Here is a 20,286-nt window from a genome sequence, read left to right as displayed (position 1 = left end):
CCTGTAGCTTTATGCTTCATTTTTTGAGGAACCACCAAGCTCTCTTTCCAGAGCTTCACTGTTTTATCAGTAGTTCCTGCCAGCAGTGTATGAGGGTCACAACTTCACCTTCTCTCCAACACATGCTGTTACCTGTCTTTTTGACAGTTGTGCCCCTGGGGATGTGAACTGATGTCTCATTGTGGTTTGACTTGCATTTCCCTAAAGATTAGTGTTGTTGAGCATCTTTTCATGTGTTCATTGGCCATTTTTCTGTCTTTGGAGAAATGTCCGTTTCAGTGCTGTGTCCATTTTTTGAGTTGTCTTTATCCTTGACTTGTAAGAGTTCTTTATATATTTCAGATGAAAGTCCCTTATGAGATACATGACTTGAAAATAGTTTCTCTCATTCTGTCGATTATCTTTTTACTTTCCTAATGGTATCCTTACGGGCCTGAGTTTCTCATTTTGATGAAGTTCATTTTATCTGTTAGGGTCCATTTCTGAGAAACCATTGCCTCATCCAGGGTAGCCTGTTAATTTTTAACCCCTGCCTGTATAGTCTGTTTCCTGTCCTTCAGCTGGCCCAGAGATCAGCTTTCAGATGACAGGTGAGGACAGACTGACGGAAAAGGGCAGAGGTTGTATGGGGTGAGGTCCCGGGGAGAGAGGGACCCCAGATGAGGGAGGAGCCACCAATGCCCAACTCTCCCTGCCACATGTCACCCTTGGCAGGTCACAGTGGTAACCTCGCAACTTTGAACCGTGTTCCATGGCTGCTGTTGCTTGAGGACTTGGAGACATTGCTGAAGGCCCTGCAGAGCTCTCCCATTCCCCCCGTTCCCCTACCCTCAATAATGTGGATGTTACAGGCAAAGGAGCCAGGAGACCGAGCTGGAGAGAGGGCTTCAGCAGGGTGAGCATGCACAGATGGGGGGAGAGTCTCTGCAGGACCACTCGATGGCATCTGCTGTGTGCCACCCTGTCCCGGGGAGAGACCCATCGGGGGTTGTGGGATACCATGTCCACCTGGGAGGAACATGCCAGGGCCCTGGCTGTAGACCCAGACCAGCCACTTCCTGCTGGTGGGCCTTGTCTGACATCATCCAGCCCTGGGCCTGATGCAGAGGCAGCGCCCAGTTATGTCCCCTGGCTGACGGTGGTTCTCTTCCTGGTGACACACGTGCCCGAGGCCTACTCACTGCTTGGAAGAGTCCCCGTGTGTGTTTGGAGCGGACTCTCATTGTTCTAGGGAATGGCTCTGTGTCTTTTAAAACCAAAAGCAGGAGCAGCTGCCCCAGCACAGCTATAGATAGTCGTGGGAGTCCTCGAGGGCCCTGGGGTCTCCCAGGAACTGAGCATGGAGGTTGGCCCCAGGGCTGGTCCCTAACCATGCTCACCCAGCCAGGCAGTATCCTGACTGTGTGGAGAGGGGCCAGAAGTGGGTTGAGCAGGGTTTCCTTAGCCCTCCCCTGTGTTGGCACCCGGGTCTGGGGTCTTCCCTGCACCACCTAGCCTCTGGTGCCCGGGCACAAGGACCCTGAGGCCCTCCCACCAGAACAAGCCTGTGCTCAGTGAGCCCGCCTGGAACGGTGGTGCTGCCTCTGCTGACGCACTGCTGGCCTAGCCTTGGGGATGTTTTGCGTGCATTAAGGGGTCTGGGCGGGTAGTCTCAGTCATCCTGTGATACCCCAATCACCATTTCTCAGCTGAGGGGGGGCCAGCCTTCCAGCCCAGATCTGGCCTGAGCCTGAGCTCTGAGCCCCCAATGCCAGACTGCTTGTAATGGTGGGAAGGCTGCCTGCTTGCTGGTAATACTGGGGGTGCTACTTAATGTTTACTGGCTCCAAGATGAAGTGGATTAAGACTGTCACATGTAGAGTAAGTAGAAGTTTCCAGAGGAAAAAACTCAATTTTTCCCCCCCGGTGGGTGGTGCTATTAAGAGGATGTTACTGTAAGAGGATGTTGGTTTAATTTGCTGGTGACACGAGAGCAGTGCAGGCCGAGATCCCTGGGTCTTGTATGCTCCTTGGGAAGAGCCTAGAAATCTGCATTAAGGGGTCCCTAAGGTAAACAGGGACACAGACATGTGTCCATGTCTGACCATTGTGGTGTGATCACTCACCTAGAGCCAGACATCCTGTAATGTAAAGTGAAGTGGGCCTTAGAAAGCATCACTATGAAGAAAGCTAGTGGAGGTGATGGAATTCCAGTTGAGCTATTTCAAATCCTAAAACATGATGCTGTTAAAGTGCTGCACTCAATATGTCAGCAAATTTGGAAAACTCAGCAGTGGCCACAGGACGGGAAAAGGTCAGTTTTCATTCCCATCCCAAAGAAAGGCAACGCCAAAAAATGTCCAAACTACCATACGCTCACATGCTAGCAAAGTAATGCTCAAAATTCTCCAAGCCAGGCTTCAATTGTATGTGAACTGTGAACTTCCAGATGTTCAAGCTGGATTTAGAAGGGGCAGAGGAACCAGAGATCAAATTACCAACATCCATTGGATCATCAAAAAAACACAAGAGTTCCAGAAAAACATCTGCTTTATTGACTACGACAAAGCCTTTGACTGCGTGGATCACAACAAACTGGAAAATTCTTAAAGAGGTGGGAATACCAGACCACCTGACCTGCCTCCTGAGAAATCTGTATACAGCTCAAGAAGCAACAGTTAGAACTGAACATGGAATAATAGATTAGTTTCAAATAGGGAAAGGAGTATGTCAAGGCTGTATGTTGTCATCCTACTTTAACTTTTAGGCAGAGTACATCATGCAAAATGCCAGGCTGGATGAAACACAAGCTGGAATCAAGATTGCTGGGGGAAATATCAATAACCTCAGATACACAGATGACACCACCCTTATCGTAGAAAGCGAAGAAGAAGTAAAGAGCCTCTTGATAAAAGTGAAAGAGGAGAGTGAAAAAGTTGGTTTAAAACTCAAATTCAGAAAACTTAAGATCATGGCATTCAGTCCCATCACTTCACAGCAAATAAATACAGAAACAATGGAAACAGTGATAGGCTTTATATTTTGGGGCTCCAAAATCACTGCAGTTGGTGACTGGAGCCATGAAATTAAAAGACAGCTGCTCCTTGGAAGAAAAACTGTGACCAACCTAGACAGCATATTAAAAAGCAGAGACATTACTTTGCCAACAATGGTCCGTCTAGTCAAAGCTAATGTTTTTCCAGCAGTCATGTATGGATGTGAGAGCTGGACTATAAAGAAAGCTGAGCACCGAAGAATTGATGCTTTTGAACTGTGGTGTTGAAGACTCTTGAGAGTCCCTAGGAGATCAACCCAGTCAATTTCCTAAAAGGGACCAGTCCTGAATATTCATTGGAAGGACTGATGCTGAAGCTGAAGCTCCAATACTTCGGCCACCTGATGTGAAGAACTGCCTCATTGGAAAAGATCCTGAGGCTAGGAAAGATTGAAGGCAGGAGAAGGGGATGACAGAGGATGAGATGGTTGGATGGCATCACCGACTCGATGGACATGAGTTTCAGCAAGCTCTGGGAGTGGTGATGGACAGGGAGGCCTGGCGTGCTGCAGTCCACGGGGTCGCAAAGAGTCGTACATGACTGAGCGACTGAACTGAGGGCTGGGCACCTGCCCACTGCCCTGTGACTCAGCCTCCAGTCTGGCTGCTGACACCTGGGGACTCTTCCTATGGATGCAGTGGGTGGAGGAAGGTCGATATTAAAGCTGTTTGAAGATATTTCTCACTTTCAAATGCCAAGGCACAGTTTTCCTTTAGCCAGAGCAGGACTCTGGATCGTAGCTCAGGGGTCCATCCCTTTCATAGGGGGAGGGGAAGCAAAGCCCATGCTGTGGGCCGAGTGTCGCCTGGAAGCCCCCCGTCTCTCACCTGCTACTTACAAAAGGCCCAGAGCCGGGGTGGGTGGACCATGGGCCTCCAGCCCTGAGAAGTGCCGACCATCAGAACTCGTGGTGCTGGCTATATCTGTTTCCCACTGCTGCCGTCACAGGTTACCAGGAAGCACTGACACGTTTATTCCCTGCAGTCCCGGAGCTTGTAAGTCCAAATCAGCTTCGTGGAACTAAAATGCGGTTGGTTCCCTAGGAGGGCTCCAGGGCAGAATGGGCTTCCTGGCCTGTCCCGGCTTCTCGAGGCACCTCCTCACCTCCAGTGTGCACCAATCCACCCTCTGCTTCTGTCAGCCTTGCCTCTCTGCCCTCAGACCTCTCCTGTGTCCCTGTTCTCAGGGTAGGAGGGGCTGTTCCCACCACTCTGCAGGTGACCCCTGTGAGGCGTGGATCACAGTCCCAGGCCCTCAGGTTCCTGAGACCTGCCCATCTGTCTTCCAGAATTTTCTGAAGGGTGTGAGCACAAAAGTTCGTGGAAATGAGCTGAAGTCACTTTTCCCTGAAGTTTGAACCCTGCCAGGTGACCAGTACCTGTGGAGACGGAAAGAAGGGACCCGGGAACGATCCTGGCTGGGTGCTCCCCTGGGGGGCGATGTGGGGCCATGTGCGGGGTGCTAGGCTGAGCCCCTTGTACCACCAGAGTCGCCTGCCCACACAGACGGGCCCCAGGGGTGCTCTCCTCCCCGAGAAAGGTCACGCAGCCCTGGGATTCGGCAGAGGGCATATCAAAGTCCCTCAGATTAGAGGCTTTCCCCATTGAGTGGAATTTCACAGCCCAGTGGCCAATTTCTAAGTCATGCACGTTAATGGGCAGCTAATGAGGGACCCAGGCGGGACAGGGAGGTGCCCCGGAGCCCTGAGCCCACATTAAGGAGTACAAAGCCTGCCCAGATTAAGGAGTACAAAGCCAGGCCGCTGTGAGGGCCCTTGATCTTCACTGCCTGGGGTGGTGGAGGGAGAGGGCTGAGCCATGTGATTTCCGGAGGTACTGGGCACCCCAGCCTCTCCCCCTCCCCCACCGTGTCCTGCCACCCACTCACCCATTCATCCCCGCCCTTACTCATCCATTCCCATTCGGGCACCTTTGGAATCTGGACAGGAACAAGGCGGGTGGCAGTGTGACACTGTTCGCTTTGAGGGGACACTCGGGGCTGATTCCCAGCTCTGGCACTGGTCACGGTTCGAGCCCCTTGCCCCACCTCAGGGGAGCCCTGCTCCGTACAGACCATGGCGACAGCCCTTGGGGTTGGGCAAGAGGACTCCAGGAGCCGTCCAACACGCCCTGCAAGGCCCGGGTCCCCGTGAGACTGCGCACGTGGGGGCCTGGCTCTACGGCCCAGATGCCGGCCGGCTCTGGCTCCCGTCCCCTGGCACCTGCAGACTCACCGCCACTCAGCAGACCAAGTGGAGCTGCTGCAGTGAGGGGCACCGTCGTGGGCTCGAGCCCACATGAGACACGCCTTTGGTGCCCATCTCTGCAGACACTTGGACTGAGGGAGGCGCTGAAGACATTTAACTTAAAGCATCAGTTCTCAGGAAGGGCCTCCGTACCCTGGAGTCAGCAATGCCACAGAGGGACCCCACGGCCCGTGCTTTAACACACTCTCGAGGGGATTTGAGCCTGGGTGCTGGGAACAGACAAGTTCACCTCTGAATTCAAGATCTGACCTTCACTGGGCCTGTGTTTTCCAGATTATAACTGTTTCCTGTATTCTGCCTGTATCTAAGCTGACTGTATCAGGTTGGAGAGGTGGCCTCTACTCAAAATGTGGTCCAGGGACCCCCAGCACGCTGCTCCCCAGAGCTGGTGAGCAGTGTGGGATCTCGGCTCCACCCAGGGTGAGCGGGTTGGCTCTGGCCTCTTAAGCCACCTCCAGGTGATTTGAGGGCTCATTAGTCTGCGGAGCCACGCGGTGAAACTCCTGGGCCTTTGCCTATGTGAATCTCCAGCCCCCCTGCGAGGAGGGCAGACCCCTTTCTGTAGCTGGGTAGCCAGGCATGGCGTCCCTAGCAGGTGACAGAAGGGGGCCTGGAGAGGTGTCCTGGTAGGAGGCCTTGGGCCCCCCGCCCAGGTCGCTGGGTGAGATCAGCCAGCTCCCCTGACCCGGGGCTCAGGGAAAGCCCCGCCCCAGTGCTTCTTAAGCCTCCTCTCCTCCCCCGCTCAGACCAGCAGCCTCAGAAGCCGCAAGTTCTTAGGACGGATGGTCTGACCTCTTGGTCCCATCCTCCTAGGTTTGGGGTTGTGACCCTCACCCGTGCTGTCTAGGGCCCCCCACGATTCCTGACTCATTTGCCCACCCCTCCGGGTCCTCTGGAGTGAGCCTGAATCCCATCCCCGATGGCCCAGGACTGCTGGTCTCCGTGAAGACTGGACTTGGTGGTAAGGACCGGGTGCTGGAGGCAGGGCGATGGGTGAAAAGAATGATAGAGGAAGGAGTTTGGGGATTGGAAGAGAAAGGGGAGGGGGCGGCCCCGGTGGCAAGAGTGCCCAAGTTGGGGGGAAACATTTGTTGAGGGGAAGGCATGAGGACCAGGAGTTACAGGGCAGGTGGGCGCGTAAGGCTCTGGAAAGGGGATCAGAGGCTTGGAAAGCGATAGAGGCCAGAATGGTTGCGACAGATGCCCTGGCTCAGTGGAGGAAAGACCCATCCCAGCTGGAGAAGGGTGCCGAGAACCAGGGAGGAGGTACCGAGATGACCCCCCTCCCAACTCTGCTTCCAGCCATGGAGGGGCAGACCCCAGGAGGCGGAGGCCTTTCAGAAAAGCCGGTCCCCACGGCCACAAGCCCTGGCCTGTCCTCGCTGGGCGCCGTCTTCATCCTCCTGAAGTCTGCGCTGGGCGCTGGCCTGCTCAACTTTCCATGGGCCTTCCACAAGGCGGGGGGAGTGGCCCCCGCTTTCCTCGTGGAGCTGGTAAGTCGTCGGGGGTTGTTTCACGGGGTAGGGTGGGGCGGGGCAGGGCGGTCTTTGGGAGTAGGTGGGAGCTGAATTTTATTTTTCCAGGCGGAGCCCTAGGCATTGCTTCTCTAGAGCAAACACTCCTGTGTTTTGGTTTTTTGTCCCTCGGCTCATGGGGGAGAATGGAAAATCCCGGTGTAAACCTGTAGACCCGGGCCATGAGCATCCTTGGAGCTGAGGGCCACGCGGCCAGGTGGGGCTTGGGGGGACGCGTGGGGGAGGGCAGGTGGAGCTGTGCTCGCCACACCTGCAGCCAATGAACCTGGCCTGTGAGCCGAGCCACTGCCTGTCTTGGCGGCTGGTCTCCCCTCCACAGCTAAAGCCCAAATCCCGTGGGCAGAGCAGGACTGACTTGCCGTGAGCCCCCAGCCTGCGCAGTGTCAGGGGTGTTCGGCCACTGCTGCGTGTGGAGCCCGAACTCCCTCCCTTTCCAGAAAGTTCCAGGGACTGACCGTCCTCAGCAGAGAAGAGCTGCTGGTTAGCACAGCTTCATTTTATTAGCTGATAGGAATCAGGCGTTTCCTGGTGAGCTCTTTGACGGACATCATGTCAAAGGCTTTTTCCTGGCAGCCGCTGATAAGGGCTCCGTTGGGCCTTTCTGATCCTTCTGGAAGCTGCCAAACACCACCCTTTGTGGTGTCCAGTAGCTCATGCCACCCCCGCGCTGGCCCAGCGCCCGTCTGGACCGTGCAGGCTCTGTCCTCCTGAAGCTTGCTGTAAGGGAGAGCTTGGATAAGATTCAGGAAGTCGAATGAAATGGTGGGCAGTGTGATGGGGAGGGGGCAGGGTGACCTCTTTGGGAATGGTGGAAGCTGAGAAGCCCCCTCCAAGGCGGCACTGAGCCCCAGCTTGTGTGGGTGCACGTGATGGGCAGCGAGGCTGTTTGCTGTCCCCGAACAGGGAGCCCGACCTCCAGTCACAGACGGGTGGGGCTGGCATGGGGATCTGTGTCAGGCACAGGCGGACTGGGCTGAGGCAGACAGGCGCCCCACTCGCTCCCCAGGCTCCGGGTGGGGTCTCCCAGCGCCTCCAGGGCCGCAGATGCTGACTCTGGGTGGGCCTCCCTGGTGACACGGATGCTGCTGGGGTGGCTTGCCATTGGCCCAGGATGGTCTAAAGCTCCTGCCCTGAGCAGGCTGACTTGAGGAAAGGGGACCCCAAGTAGGAATAAATGGAAACTCCCCACAAGGGAAAAGGTCAGATTGGTGAGCAGCTCACCCTTCCCCCACTCCATTTCCTGTCTCTCCCTCTTCACCAGACAGTTCTGCCCCCTCTTGGGTTGGCAGAATGTTTAAACATCCCTGCCGCTGGGAGGCTAGTGGTGTGAAATTTTAGGTCTCTAATGGCTCCATTAGCATTGGAGGATTAATGAAATTAATGAGCCTGGATCTTCCTCAGCTCCGAAGAGACAGGCAGCCTGGCCAGGGGCTTTTGCCAACTGGCTGCTCAGAGGCTCAGGGACCCTCTTGAGGGTCACCCAGTCCTGTGTGGTCAGCTCACTGTGTTAGGAGAGATGCACCTTCACTGACCGAGGCTCAGTTTGACCCCCTTCACTTCCTTTTGTCCAAAATATTTATTAGTGCCTGCTATATACTGGGTTTTCTCCTGGGGGCTGAATGTAAGCTAAAAGACACGATTCCAGTCTCCATGGAGCTTAGAGTCTGGTGGTGATCTCCAAGGATCCCCACACTGTATGCACCAGCCCCCTGGATCAAAGGACCGCAAACTGAGGCATGTAAAACAACCAAAGTGTATTCTCTTCCAGTCCTGGAGAGTCATGTCCCCTCAAAGGCTCTAGCGGAAGGTCCTTCCTGCCTCTCCAGCTCCTGGGGCTCCAGCTGTTCCTTCGCTGGTGGCCACGTCATCACTTGGCCTGCTCCTCTGTGTCTCCTCCTTTGCTGTCTGAGGACACTTGCCATTGGATTTGAGGCCCAATCAGTCCTGGGTGTTGGAAGGACTGATGCTGAAACTGAAACTCTAATACTTTGGCCACCTCATGCGAAGAGTTGACTCATTGGAAAAGACCCTGATCCTGGGAGAGGTTGGGAGCAGGAGGAGAAGGGGACAACAGAGGATGAGATGGCTGGATGGTATCACCGACTAGATGGACATGAGTTTGAGAAAAGTCCGTGAGTTTGTGATGGACAGGGAGGCCTGGCATGCTGCCATTCATGAGGTTGCAGAGTCGGACACAACTGAGCGACTGAACTGAACTGAACTGTATCATCCAGAACGACCTCATCTCAAGGTCCTTAATTTTACCTGCAAAGACCCCTTTTTATCTTCATTATCTGTGCCTGCAAAGACAGGTGCCACTAAGTCCCTTTCACAGGTTCCGGAGACTATTGAGGGGATTCAACCCACCATTAGAAAAATTGTGCCCATAAAAGGCATCGCTCAGCCAGAGCCTGAAACAGGGTTGAGCCCACCTCAGGAGTGAAGTGTGGGGAAGCTTCCTGGAGGAAGTGACCTTGGGGTGGGGGGTGGGGGTGGTAAGAGGTAGGGAGTTCCTAGGTGAGGGGCAGTGGTTGGAGGCAGGAGGGAGTTCCAGGCAGAGGAGCTATCTTGGTCAGAGGTCCAGGGGCTGGAGGGATCATGTGTGTTCTTTCTGGCTCTGAACTTCCAAGTTTCTCTGACTTGGTCCAGTTAGATGTTGCCCTCAGCCTGCTGGAGTAGGAACAAGCCTGCAGTCCGGGGCATGAACTATGTCTGAAGGGGCCAGCCTAGCTCTCCCCAGGCTTCTAGGTTGAGCACCTTGCCGCTGCTGCGTCCTTCTCCTCCATAGAACTGTGGGAGGGGATCTGAGTGTGGAGACCAGGTCCAGCTTAGGCACAGGTAATGGTCCAGCCTGGAGAGACTCAAAAACATTTAACTCTGTGGACAAATGGGGCTCAAGTGCATCGCTGGGGGTGGGTGTCGATTGGCACAGATGATATGGAAACAGTTTATAAGAAAACCAGAGTTGAACACATATCTACCCTGACACCCACGTATTCGACTCCTAGGTGTGTGTCCAGGAGAAGGAAACGTGGGTCCTCAGCATGACTTGTTCTAGAATGCTCAGCTCTTCGTTCATAGCAGCCAAAATGAAGGACAGCCCAGATGTCTGGCAAAAGGGACTGGACCAGCCAAGTGATTCCATCCACCCAGTGAAATAGCACTGAAGAAAAATAGGAATAAACTACTGATGCATCCGACAGGGCTGGCCCTCCCAAGTGTTACTGCTTAGTGGAAGAAGCCAGATAGGAAAATATATAAAAGCAAAGTATTGTTAGAGTGGTTTTTTCTGGATCTAGGATGGGAACAGGAGGGGAACTCAGGGATGTGATGTTCTGTGTCTTGGTAAAGGTTCAGGTTGCACATATGCCTTAGTTGTACCCCTTCCAGTGATGCACTCACGACTCTGTGCATTTCATGGTGTGTAAATTTTTTCTTACAAGAGAGGACTAAAAACAAACATCAAACTCCAATTAATGACACACATGCCCAAATCTTTGGGGGTGAGTATACTGATATCCACAGCTTGCCTTGAAATGTACCCTCAAGTTTAGATGGACATGTGGACACATGGTAAGAGATGTGATAAAACAAGCACCGGGACCTGCTCCTAGTAGAATCTAGGTGGTGGGGACATGGTGTTCATTGTGAAATTCTTCCAATTTTCCTAGATGTTTGAAAAGTTTTCATAGTGTTGGAAAAATTTAAACTGAAGTAGGGAGAGCCCTGGAGAGGGAGTCTGGAGAGTAACAACGACCATTTCTTTTGTTGTTGTTGTTGTTAAATATTTATTTATTTGGCTCCACCAGGTCTTAGTTGTGGCCCATAGCCTCTTTAGTTGAGGCCTATGAACTCTTAGTTGTGGCATGTAGGATCCAGTTCCCAGGGCCCTGCATGGGGAGCGCAGAGTCTTAGCCACTGGGCCACAGAACAGTCCCCGAATGTCAGGTCTTGAGCAGGTACCACATGCCAGGCACTGAGCTGAGTGCGTTATTGCTTTGTTTGGTCCAAATGCTTCACAAGCCCCAGTAAGGTAGATGGTATCATCCCCATTTCACGGATGGGAAAACAGAGTGATGGTTGGCCTCATGCCACAGAGCGGGTGAGTGGCGGGGTTGGAATTGAACCCAAGTATGCCTGCTTCCTAACCACCATGCCTTATGGGCTCTCCACCCACAACCCGTGTGATCTTAGGAAAGTCATTTAAACTCTGGGTTTCCAAAGCCTCATTTGTCCAGCTGGTATGGTTTGGCCTGGATCCCAGATTTACAGATTTAGACCAGCGTGGCCTCTAGATTCCACCTGCTTTGTAACTCTGGGTTTGAGGAATGGGCTGGTGGCTCGTCAGGCCGGGACCTCTGCAACTGAGGCTCGCTGGGAGTGGGCTGAGCAGCTGTGGGCATGCCCAACGCCATGGTCCTGTTCGGCAGGTCTCCCTGGTCTTCCTGATCAGCGGGCTGGTCGTCCTGGGCTACGCTGCCTCCGTCAGCGGCCAAGCCACCTACCAAGGTGTGGTCGGAGGGCTGTGTGGCCCCGCCATCGGCAAGCTGTGCGAGGCCTGCTTCATCGTCAACCTGCTCATGATCTCCGTGGCCTTCCTCAGGGTGGTCGGCGACCAGCTGGAGAAGCGTGAGTACCTGCGCTGGAGTCGAGGTGACCCCCGGTGTGGAGCTCAGGGCTCCTGGTGGATGAGCAGGGCGTGGACGTGGGGCTGGGCCCTGGGCGAGCAGCAGAGGCTGAGACCAGCCCTAGTTCCTAACATTGTAAGGAAGGGAGGTCTAGGATAAATATTACCAATATAGCAGAAGTCAGGGGTGAGGGGCTGTGCTGGGGTGTCCCGTGGGGACTCATTTTACACATGGCAGGTGGCACCAGCTGCAAAGACATCCCTGTGAGAAAGAACCAGTAGCACCTTGAGTTTTGGGACCTTGAAGACTCTGGGCCCACGCACCCTTGGCCTCTAGTCCTCCACTAACCTTTTCCCTCTAAGTACTGCTTTGGCTATGTCTTACTGATTTTGATATGTTCTGGTTTCACTTTCATGTCGTTCAAAGCTTTGCTAATTTTTGCTACGATTTCTTCTTTGACCCTTGGGATGTTTAGAATGGTGTGATTCAGTTTCCAGTGATTTGGGAGTTTCCTTGATGTGCTTGTGGTTTCTCCCTCAAATGCATCATGGTCAGAGAACACATGTACGTTGTTGTGGCATTTGAGACCTACTCTGTGGCTCAGGTGCAGTCTGTCTTGTTGACCTCTTTTTTTTTTAATTTTTGTTTATTTGGCTGCGTCAGGTCTTTGTTGTGGCATGTAGGCTCTTCTTTGTGACAAGTAAGGTCTTTATTTGTGGCATGTGGGATCTAGTTCCCTGAACAGTGATTAAACCCTGAGCCATCTACATTGGGAGCGTGAAGTGTTAACCGCTGGAGCACCAGTGAAGTAAGTCCCTTACTGAGCTCTCAAAGGGTGTGTATTCTGTGGTTGTTGAATGCAGTGTTTTAGAACTCTCCATTATGTCAAGATGATCCAGAGCTTAGGCAGACCTTCCATGGCTTTGGAGATTTTTGGGGAGTGGGCAGTGGGGTGGGGAGGTCTAGTTATTCTGTTTGGTTCTGAGAGAGAAAGTGTTAAAATTTCTGATTATGATTGCCGATTTGTCTATTTTTTCCTTTAATCCTATGAATTTTTTGCTCATGGTTTTTGAAACTCTTGTTATTAAGCACACACTGTGAATTGCCTTTTTATTATGAAATTTCCATTTTTGTCTCTGAATTACTTTGTCATTATATCCGCCTTCTCTTCTATGAATATAGCCTCTCTAGCATCCTTAAGATTAGCGTTTGTACAGAATTTCTCTTCCCACTCTTTTACTGTGAACCTAACCATGGCTTGGAATTTTAAAATGCATTTCTTGTAGACAGCATATGGTCAGGTCTTGCTTTTTTATCATCTTGACAGTCTTGGGTTTTAATTGGAATATTTTAGACTTTTACTTGGAATGTAATTACTGATATGATGAATCTCAGTCTATTTTACTGTTTGTTTTGTCTGTTCTGTCTCTTGAACCATGAAAAAAGGCCCCTGATGCGGGGTTTTGGAAATTAAAAGCTCCCATGTTGTGGGAAGTGCTCTCATCCCTCAAAAAAAATAAAAGTTGGTAAATCTGAACCTCTCAGTGGGTAAATGGGTGCAAAGTTGTGGCCAGTAGAGGTTATGTCAAGTTTCAATTATGATCTACTGGTGGTGCTGCTCTTAGGAGACGAATTCTGAGGTGCTGCCATGTGGAGAAGGATTCTCAGGGGATGTGGAATTGAGGAAGACTCTAAAAGGCTGCATTGTTGAGAAGGATCTGTGGGCTGTCGTATAGGCAAGGATCCTGAGGGGCTGCTGTGTTGCAAAGGATCTGTGGGTCTGCCACAGTGAGAAGAATTTTGGAAGGCTGGGTGATGAGAAGGGTCCCAGGGGCTGCCATGTTGGGAAAGACTCCGAGGGGCTGCAGTATTGAGAGGGATTTGGAGGGCCGGCCATGTTGAGGAGAATGTAGCAATTGCAGTTTGGGAAAGATTCTGAGGGGCTACCAGGCGAGAATGATTCTAGGGGCTGCCATGTTGAGAAGAATTGTAGGAGCTGCATGCTGGGAAGTATTCTGAAGACCTCCATGTTGAGAAGAACGTTAGGAGGTGATTTTTTTTTTTTTTTTTTTTGGAGGATTCTCAGCAGCTGAGGTGTTGAGAAGGATCTGAGGGGCTGCTGTGTTCAGAAGGATTCTGAGAGGCTGCCATGTTAGGAAGGACCTGAGGTGCTGCCATGTTGAGAAGAATTTTGAGGGTCTGGAGTGTTTAGATGGATCCTTGAGGGGCTGCTGTGTTGAGGATTCTGAGGGGATGCCATGTTGAGGAGCATCTGTGGCCTGCTGTGTTGGGACAGATCTTGAGGAACTGCCTATTTGGGAAGAGTTCTGAGGGACTGCTGTGTTGAGAAGGTATCTGAGGTACTGTTGTGTTGGGTAGGATTCTGAGGGTCTCCATGTTGAGAATAATTTTAGGGGCTGCCATGTTTCTGAGGATTCTCAAAGGCTTCTGTGTTAAGATGATTCTGAGGGGCTGCCTTGTTGAGGACACTGAGGACTTGTACTGTTCAGAAGGATTCTGTGGGGCAGCCATATTGGAAAGGATCTGAGGAGATGCAGTATTTAGAAGGGAAGGATTCTCAAGGTCTGCTGTGTCAGAGGATGCTGAGGGCCTCAGTGTTAAGAAGAATCTTAGGGGCCACCATGTTGGGAAGGATCTTAGTAGGTGCAGTGGTGGAAATGATTATGAAGGGCGGCCATGTCAAAAGGATTCTGAAGGCTTTTGTGTTGTCAAGAATCTGAGGGGCTGTGGTGTTCAAGAGGATTCTGAGATAGTGTCATGTTGAGTAAAATTTTGAGGTGCTTCATACTGAGAAGGATTCTGAGGGCCTGCTGTGTTGGGAAGAATCTGAGTGGCTGTTGTGTTGAGAATGATTCTGAGGCATGCCGTGTTGATAAGGTTTGTGAGTGGATGTCATGTTGGTAAGAATTCTGAGGTGCTGCTGTGTTGAGAAGGATTCTGAGAACGATCCGAGGAACTGCCATGTTGGGAAGGATTCTTAGAGGCTGCTTTGTTTAGATGGATTCCTACGGGCTGTCATTTTGAGAAGGATTCTAAGGGTTGCTGTGTTGAGAAGAATCTTAGGGACTGCTGTGTTGATGAGAATTCTTAGTGGCTACCATGTTTGGAAGGATTCTGATGGTCAGTTGTGTCACAAGAATTCTGAGGGCTTTGTTGTTGAGAAGTATCTTAGGGGCTGCCATGTTGAGGACAGTTCAGAAGGGATGTCTTGTGAGATGGGTTCTGATGGCCTCTTTGTTAGGGGCTGCTGTGTTGAGAAGGATTCTGAGGTGCACAGCATTGGGAAGGGTTCTGAGGGGCTGTCATACTGAAAAGATGCTGATTCAAATCCTCTTCCTGAGGAGGATTTGAATGCCTGCAGTTTGGGGAAGGATTGTGAGGGACTGTGATATTGAGAATTCCTAACTGCTACCTTGTTGAGAAGTGTTCAGATGGCATGCAGTGCTGAAAAGAATCTTAGGGGATGTCCTGTTGGGTGGGATTCTGAGGGCCTCTGTGTTGAGAAGAATCTTAGGGGCTGCCTTACTGAGATGGTTCTGAGGGACTTCTGTGTTCAGAACGTTTTTTGAATGGCATTGGGAAGGATCTAAGGTGCTGCCATATTGAGATGTTTCTGAAGTTTGATCTCTGGGTTGGGAAGATCTGGAGAAGGAAATGGCAACCCACTCCAGTAGTCTTGCCTGGAAAATCCCATGGACAGAGGAACCTGGTGGGCTACAGTCCATGGGTCGGATAGAGCCAGACACGACTGAGTGATTTAACACACTGAGGGACTGCCATGTTGAAAATGATTTTGAGGGGCACCTGTATTGAGGATTGTGAATGGTTGCTTTTGGAGAAGGAAGTGAGAGGCTGACATATTGAGAGGATTCTGTGGGACTGCTGTGTTGGGAAGGATTCTGAGAGCAGCTATGATGAAAATTATTTTGAAAAACTGCATGTTGAGAAGGATTCTGAGGTTCTTCTGTTGAGAAGAATACAAAGGGCCTGCAGTATTTGGAAGGATTCTGAGGGACTGCCATGCTGGAAAGGTTCTGATATGCTGCAATTTAGGTGGATCCTGAGGGCTATCGTGTGAGAAGGATTCGGGGGCTGTTGTGTTGAGAAGGATCTGGAGGAGGGCTTCTGTGTTCAGAAGGATTCTGGGGGCTTTCTGTGTTGGGAAGGATCTGAGGGGCTGCTGGGTTGGGAAAGATTCTGAGGGTCTTGTGTTTAGAAGAAGTTTAGGGGCTGCTGTATTTTGGAGAGTTCACGAGAGCTGCCCCATCAGGAAAGATCTGAGGGAGTGCTGTGTTGACAAGGATTTGAGGGGCTCTTGTATTGGGAAGTATTCTGAGGGATGCCACGTGAGAGGCATTCTGAGGGGCTGCTATGTTGAGAGGAATTTGGGAGGGCTGGCTTGCTGAGGAGGATCTGAGGTGCTGCCTTGTTGAGAAGGATTCTCAGGGCCTGCAGTGTTGAGAAGAATGTTAGCAACTGCAATTTGGGAAGGATTCTGAGTGGCTGCATGTCAGGATTTTGAGGGCTTTTGTATTGAGAAGTATTTTAGGGGCTTAGGATCAGAAGGGCTGCATTGTGAGATGGATTCTGATGACTTCCGTGTTTAGAAGAATCTTAGGGGCTGCTGCGTCGAGAAGAATATGAGGAATTGCTGTGTTGAGAAGTATTCTGAGGGGTGCTGTGTTTAGATGTATTCTGAGGAGCTGCTGTATGGAGAAAAATCCTTCATACCTCCCTATGGAGCAGAAACTTAGGGTTTGCCGTGTTGAAAAGGGTTTTGAGGGTGTGCAAGGTTGAGGAGGATCTGGGCAATGTCGTGTTGAGTAAGTTTTTGAGGTACTCCATATTGAGATGGATTCTCAGAACCTGCTGAGTTGGAAAGGATCTGAGAGGGCTGTTTTTTTGAGGATCTGAGTGGATTACATGTTGAGAAGGATCTGTGGGGCTGCTGTGTTAGGAATAATTCTTAGGTGCTGCTCTGTTCAGGATTCTGACGGGCTTCCATGTTGAGAATTCTGAGGGGCTGTTCTGTGAGATGGATTCAGAGGAAGGACCTCTGTGTTAAGAATTTTGTGAGCTGTCATGTTGAGGATTTGAGGGCCTGCTGTTTTTAGAAGGCTTCTGAGAAGGTGCAGGGTTGAGGATCTGAGGTAGTGTCATGTTGAGTAATTTTTGAGGTGCTCCATGTTGAGAAGGATCCTGAGGGCAGCTGTATTGGAAAGGATCTGAGGAGTGTTGTGTTAACAATGGTTCTGAAAGTGTACCATGTTTCAAAGTATTTTGAGGGATGTGTGCTGAGCAGCATTCTGAGAAGTTGCTCTTTTGTGGAAGATCTGAGGGACTGCCCTGTTGGGAAGGATCTGAGGGGCTGCCAAGTTGAAAAAGATTAGGCCTGCCTGTCCTGTTGAGGAGGATTCTGAGGTGCTGCCTTATTGAGAAGAATTCTAAGTGGCTACTGTGTTGGAAGGATGTGAGATGCTGGTGTGTTGGGAAGGATTTGGGGGGAGCTACTGGATTGAGAAACATTCTGTGTGACTGCTGAGTTGAGGATTCTGAGGTGCTGCCATGTTTCAAAAGATTGTAAGGGGCTGTCGTGTTTAGAAGGATTCTAGGGTCCTTATCAAAATGTTGATAAGGATCTTAGAGGTAGCCATCTTTTGGAGGATTCTCAGGGCCTGCTGTGTTGAGAAGGATAGGAGGGCTACTGTGTTCAGAAGATCCTGAAAGGCTGCCATGTTGAGGAGGATTTCAAGCTGCTGCCTTGTTGAGAAATGTTCTGAGGGCCTGTAGTGTATGGAAGGATTCTGAGGGTACAGTGTTAAGAAGGATCTGAAGGGCTACTGTGTTAAGAGTTTTGGGGGACCACTGTGTTGGGAAGGATTTGTGGTACTGGCATACCGAGAAAGTTCTGTGGTGCTACAGTGTTGGGAAAGATTCTGAGGTGCTGCAATGTTCACAAGAATTCTGAGGGGCCTCAGTATTGAATCTTAGGGGCTGCCGTACTTTAGAGGATTCTAAGGGGCTGCTGCCGTGTTGAGAAGGATCTGAGAGGCTACTGTGTTCACAGGGATTCAGAGGGGCTGCCTTGTTGAAAATGATTATGAGGGACTGCTGTGTTGAGTAGAATCCTGAGGGGGTGCCATATCAGAAGGATTGTGAGTACCTCCATGTTGAGAAGAATCTTAGGATCTACATTGTTGTTCTGAGGGGCTTCTGTGTTCAGAAGGCTCCTGAAGGGCTATAGCACTGGAAAAGATCTGCGAGTACCTCCATGTTGAGAAGAATCTTAGGATCTACGTTATGGTTCTGAGGGGCTTCTGTGTTCAGAAGGCTGCTGAAGGGCTATAGCACTGGAAAAGATCTGTGTTGCTACCATGTTGAGAAGGATTCTGAGTGACTGCTGTGTTGAGAAGGACCCTGAAGGGCTGCCATGTTGAGAATTCTGAGTGACTGATCTTTGGGAAGGAAGTGAGAGGTTGCTGTACTGAGAGGATTCTGAGGAACTGCTGTGTTGGGAAGAATTCTGAGGGCTTCTATGATGAAAATTATTTTGAAGAGCTGCGGTTAAGAAGTTAAGGAGGATTCCAAGGTGCTGGCTTGTTGAGAAGGATACTGAGGGTCTACAGTGTTTGGAACGATTTCATGGGACGGCTATGTTGGGAAGGTTCTAAGATGCTGTGGTTTAGATGAAAGCTACTGTGTGAGAAGGATTCTAGGGGCTTTTGTGTTGAGAACGATTCTGAGGGGCTGCAGGGTTGAGGAGGATCTGAAGTAGTGTCATTCTGAGTAAAATTTTTAGGTGCTCCGTGTTAGAAAGATTCCAAAGGCCTGTTGTGCTGGGAATGATCTGTGGGCTATTGAGAATGATTCTGAGGCAAGTGTGTTGGGAAGGATTGTGAGCAGATGCTGTTAGTAAGAATTCTGAGAGGCTGCTGTGTTGAAAAGCATCTGAGGGTCCACCCTGTTGGGAGGGCTGGATATTGAGGAGGATCTAAGGTGCTGCCTTGTTGACAAGGATTCTGAGGGCCTGAAGTATTCAGAAGGACCCGAGGGGCTGCCCCATTGGGAAAAATTCTCAGGGGGTGTAGTATTGAGAGGAAGAATGTTGGCAGCTGTGGGTTGGGAAGGGTTCTGAGGGGCTGCCATTTTGAGGAGGATTTGTAGAGCTCCATGTGAGTAAGATTCTAGGGGCTCCATGTTGAGAAGAACTGTAGGAACTGCCATGCTAGGAAATATTCTGAGGGCCCCTGTGTTGATAAGAATCTTAGAAGGTGCTGTGTTTTGGAGGATTCTCAGGAGTTATAGGGGAGAAGGCAATGGCAACCCACTCCAGTACTCTTGCCTGGAAAATCCCATGGATAGAGGAGCCTGGTAGGCTACAGTCTGTGGGGTCGCTAAAAGTCAGACACGACTGAGCGACTTCACTTTCACTTTTCACTTTCATGCAATGGAGAAGGAAATGGCAACCCACTCCAGTGTTCTTGCCTGGAGAATCCCAGGGAGGGAGCCTGGTGGGCTGCCATCTATGGGGTCGCACAGAGTCGGACACGACTGAAGCGACTTAGCAGCAGCAGCAGGAGTTATAGTGTAGAGAAGAATCTGAGGTGCTGCCATGTTGAGAAGATTTTCAGGGACTGGGGTGTTTGTTAAATGGATCCTTGAGAGGCTGCTGAATTGATGAGAGTTTTGAGGAGCAGCTGTTCTGCAAAGGATCTCAGATGCTACCATACTGAGAAAGATTTGTGTGCTGCTGTGTTAGGACAAATTCTGAGGCATGGCCTGTTTGGGAAGAGTTTTGAGGGTCTGCCTCATTGAGGAGGATTCTGTGGTGCTGAGGTGTTGGGAAGGACTCCAAGGGAATTCTTCTGAACTTCTCTGTGTTCAGAAGAATTTTAGGGGTTGCCATGTTTTGGAGGATTCTCAGAAGCTACTTATTGAGAAGGATCCTGAGGGCCTATAGTGTTTGAAAGAATTCTGTGGAGCTTCCATATTGTGAAGGATCTGAGTAGATGTGGTGTTGACAAGCATTCTGAATGGCTGTACTGTTGAGAAGGATCCTGAGGGGGAGCTGCCACATTGGGAAGGATTCTCATGGGTTGTCATGTCAGAAGGATTCTGAGGGCCTTTGTGTTGTCAAGAATCTGAGGGGCTATGGTGTTGAGGAGGATTCTGAGATAGTATCACGATGAGTAAGATTTTGAGATGCTCCATGTTGAGAAGGATTCTGAGGGCCTGCTGTGTTGAGAAGGATTCTTAAAGCCTCCATGTGGAGCAGAACCTTTAGGGTTGCTTGTTGTAAAGGATCTGGGGGACTTCTGTGTTCAGAATGATTCTGAGGGGCTGCAGCATTGGGAGGGATCTGAAGTGCTGCCTTGGTGAGAAGGTTTCTGAGTTTCTGCTGAGTTTCTGGATGTGAGGCGCCTGCTGTGTCACAAGTGTTGTGAGAATCTTAGGGGCTGCCGTGTTTAGAAGGAATTCTGAGGGTAGCTTTAAGGAGAACTGAGGTAGTGTCCTGTTGAGTATGTTTTTCAGGTGCTCCATGTTGAGAAGGATTCTGAGGGCTGTATTGGAAAGTATCTTATGGGCTGTTTTGTTGAGAATAATTCTGAGGCATGGCATGTTGGTAAGCATTCTGAGGTGCTACTGTATTGAGGAGGCTCTGAGGCACTGCCATGTTAGGAAGGATTCTTAGGGGCTGCTGTGTCCAGAAGGATTGTGAGGGGTTTCCATTTTGAGGAGGATTTTGGGGGGTTACCGTGTGAGGTGGATTCTGAGGACCTCCACGTTCAGGGGCTGTCATG

General features: G+C 50.8%; 1 protein-coding gene across 1 annotated transcript in view; it reads left to right on the top strand.

Moving 5' to 3' along the window:
- The first annotated feature begins 6,605 nt into the window (after positions 1–6,605).
- SLC38A8 (solute carrier family 38 member 8) overlaps positions 6,606–20,286 on the top strand; it is a 39,993-nt gene continuing 26,312 nt past the window's right edge. The window contains exons 1-2 of the mRNA XM_065920437.1: positions 6,606–6,794; positions 11,267–11,465. Of these exons, the coding sequence (XP_065776509.1) occupies positions 6,606–6,794; positions 11,267–11,465 (388 nt within the window). The remainder of the gene's footprint in view (positions 6,795–11,266; positions 11,466–20,286) is intronic.

This window comes from Muntiacus reevesi, chromosome 2 (assembly GCF_963930625.1).
Source record: "Muntiacus reevesi chromosome 2, mMunRee1.1, whole genome shotgun sequence".
NCBI classification, from domain to species: Eukaryota; Metazoa; Chordata; class Mammalia; order Artiodactyla; family Cervidae; genus Muntiacus; species Muntiacus reevesi.
The sequence above is the reverse complement of the archived record's forward strand: the minus strand, read 5'-3'. Positions and strand labels throughout refer to the sequence as shown.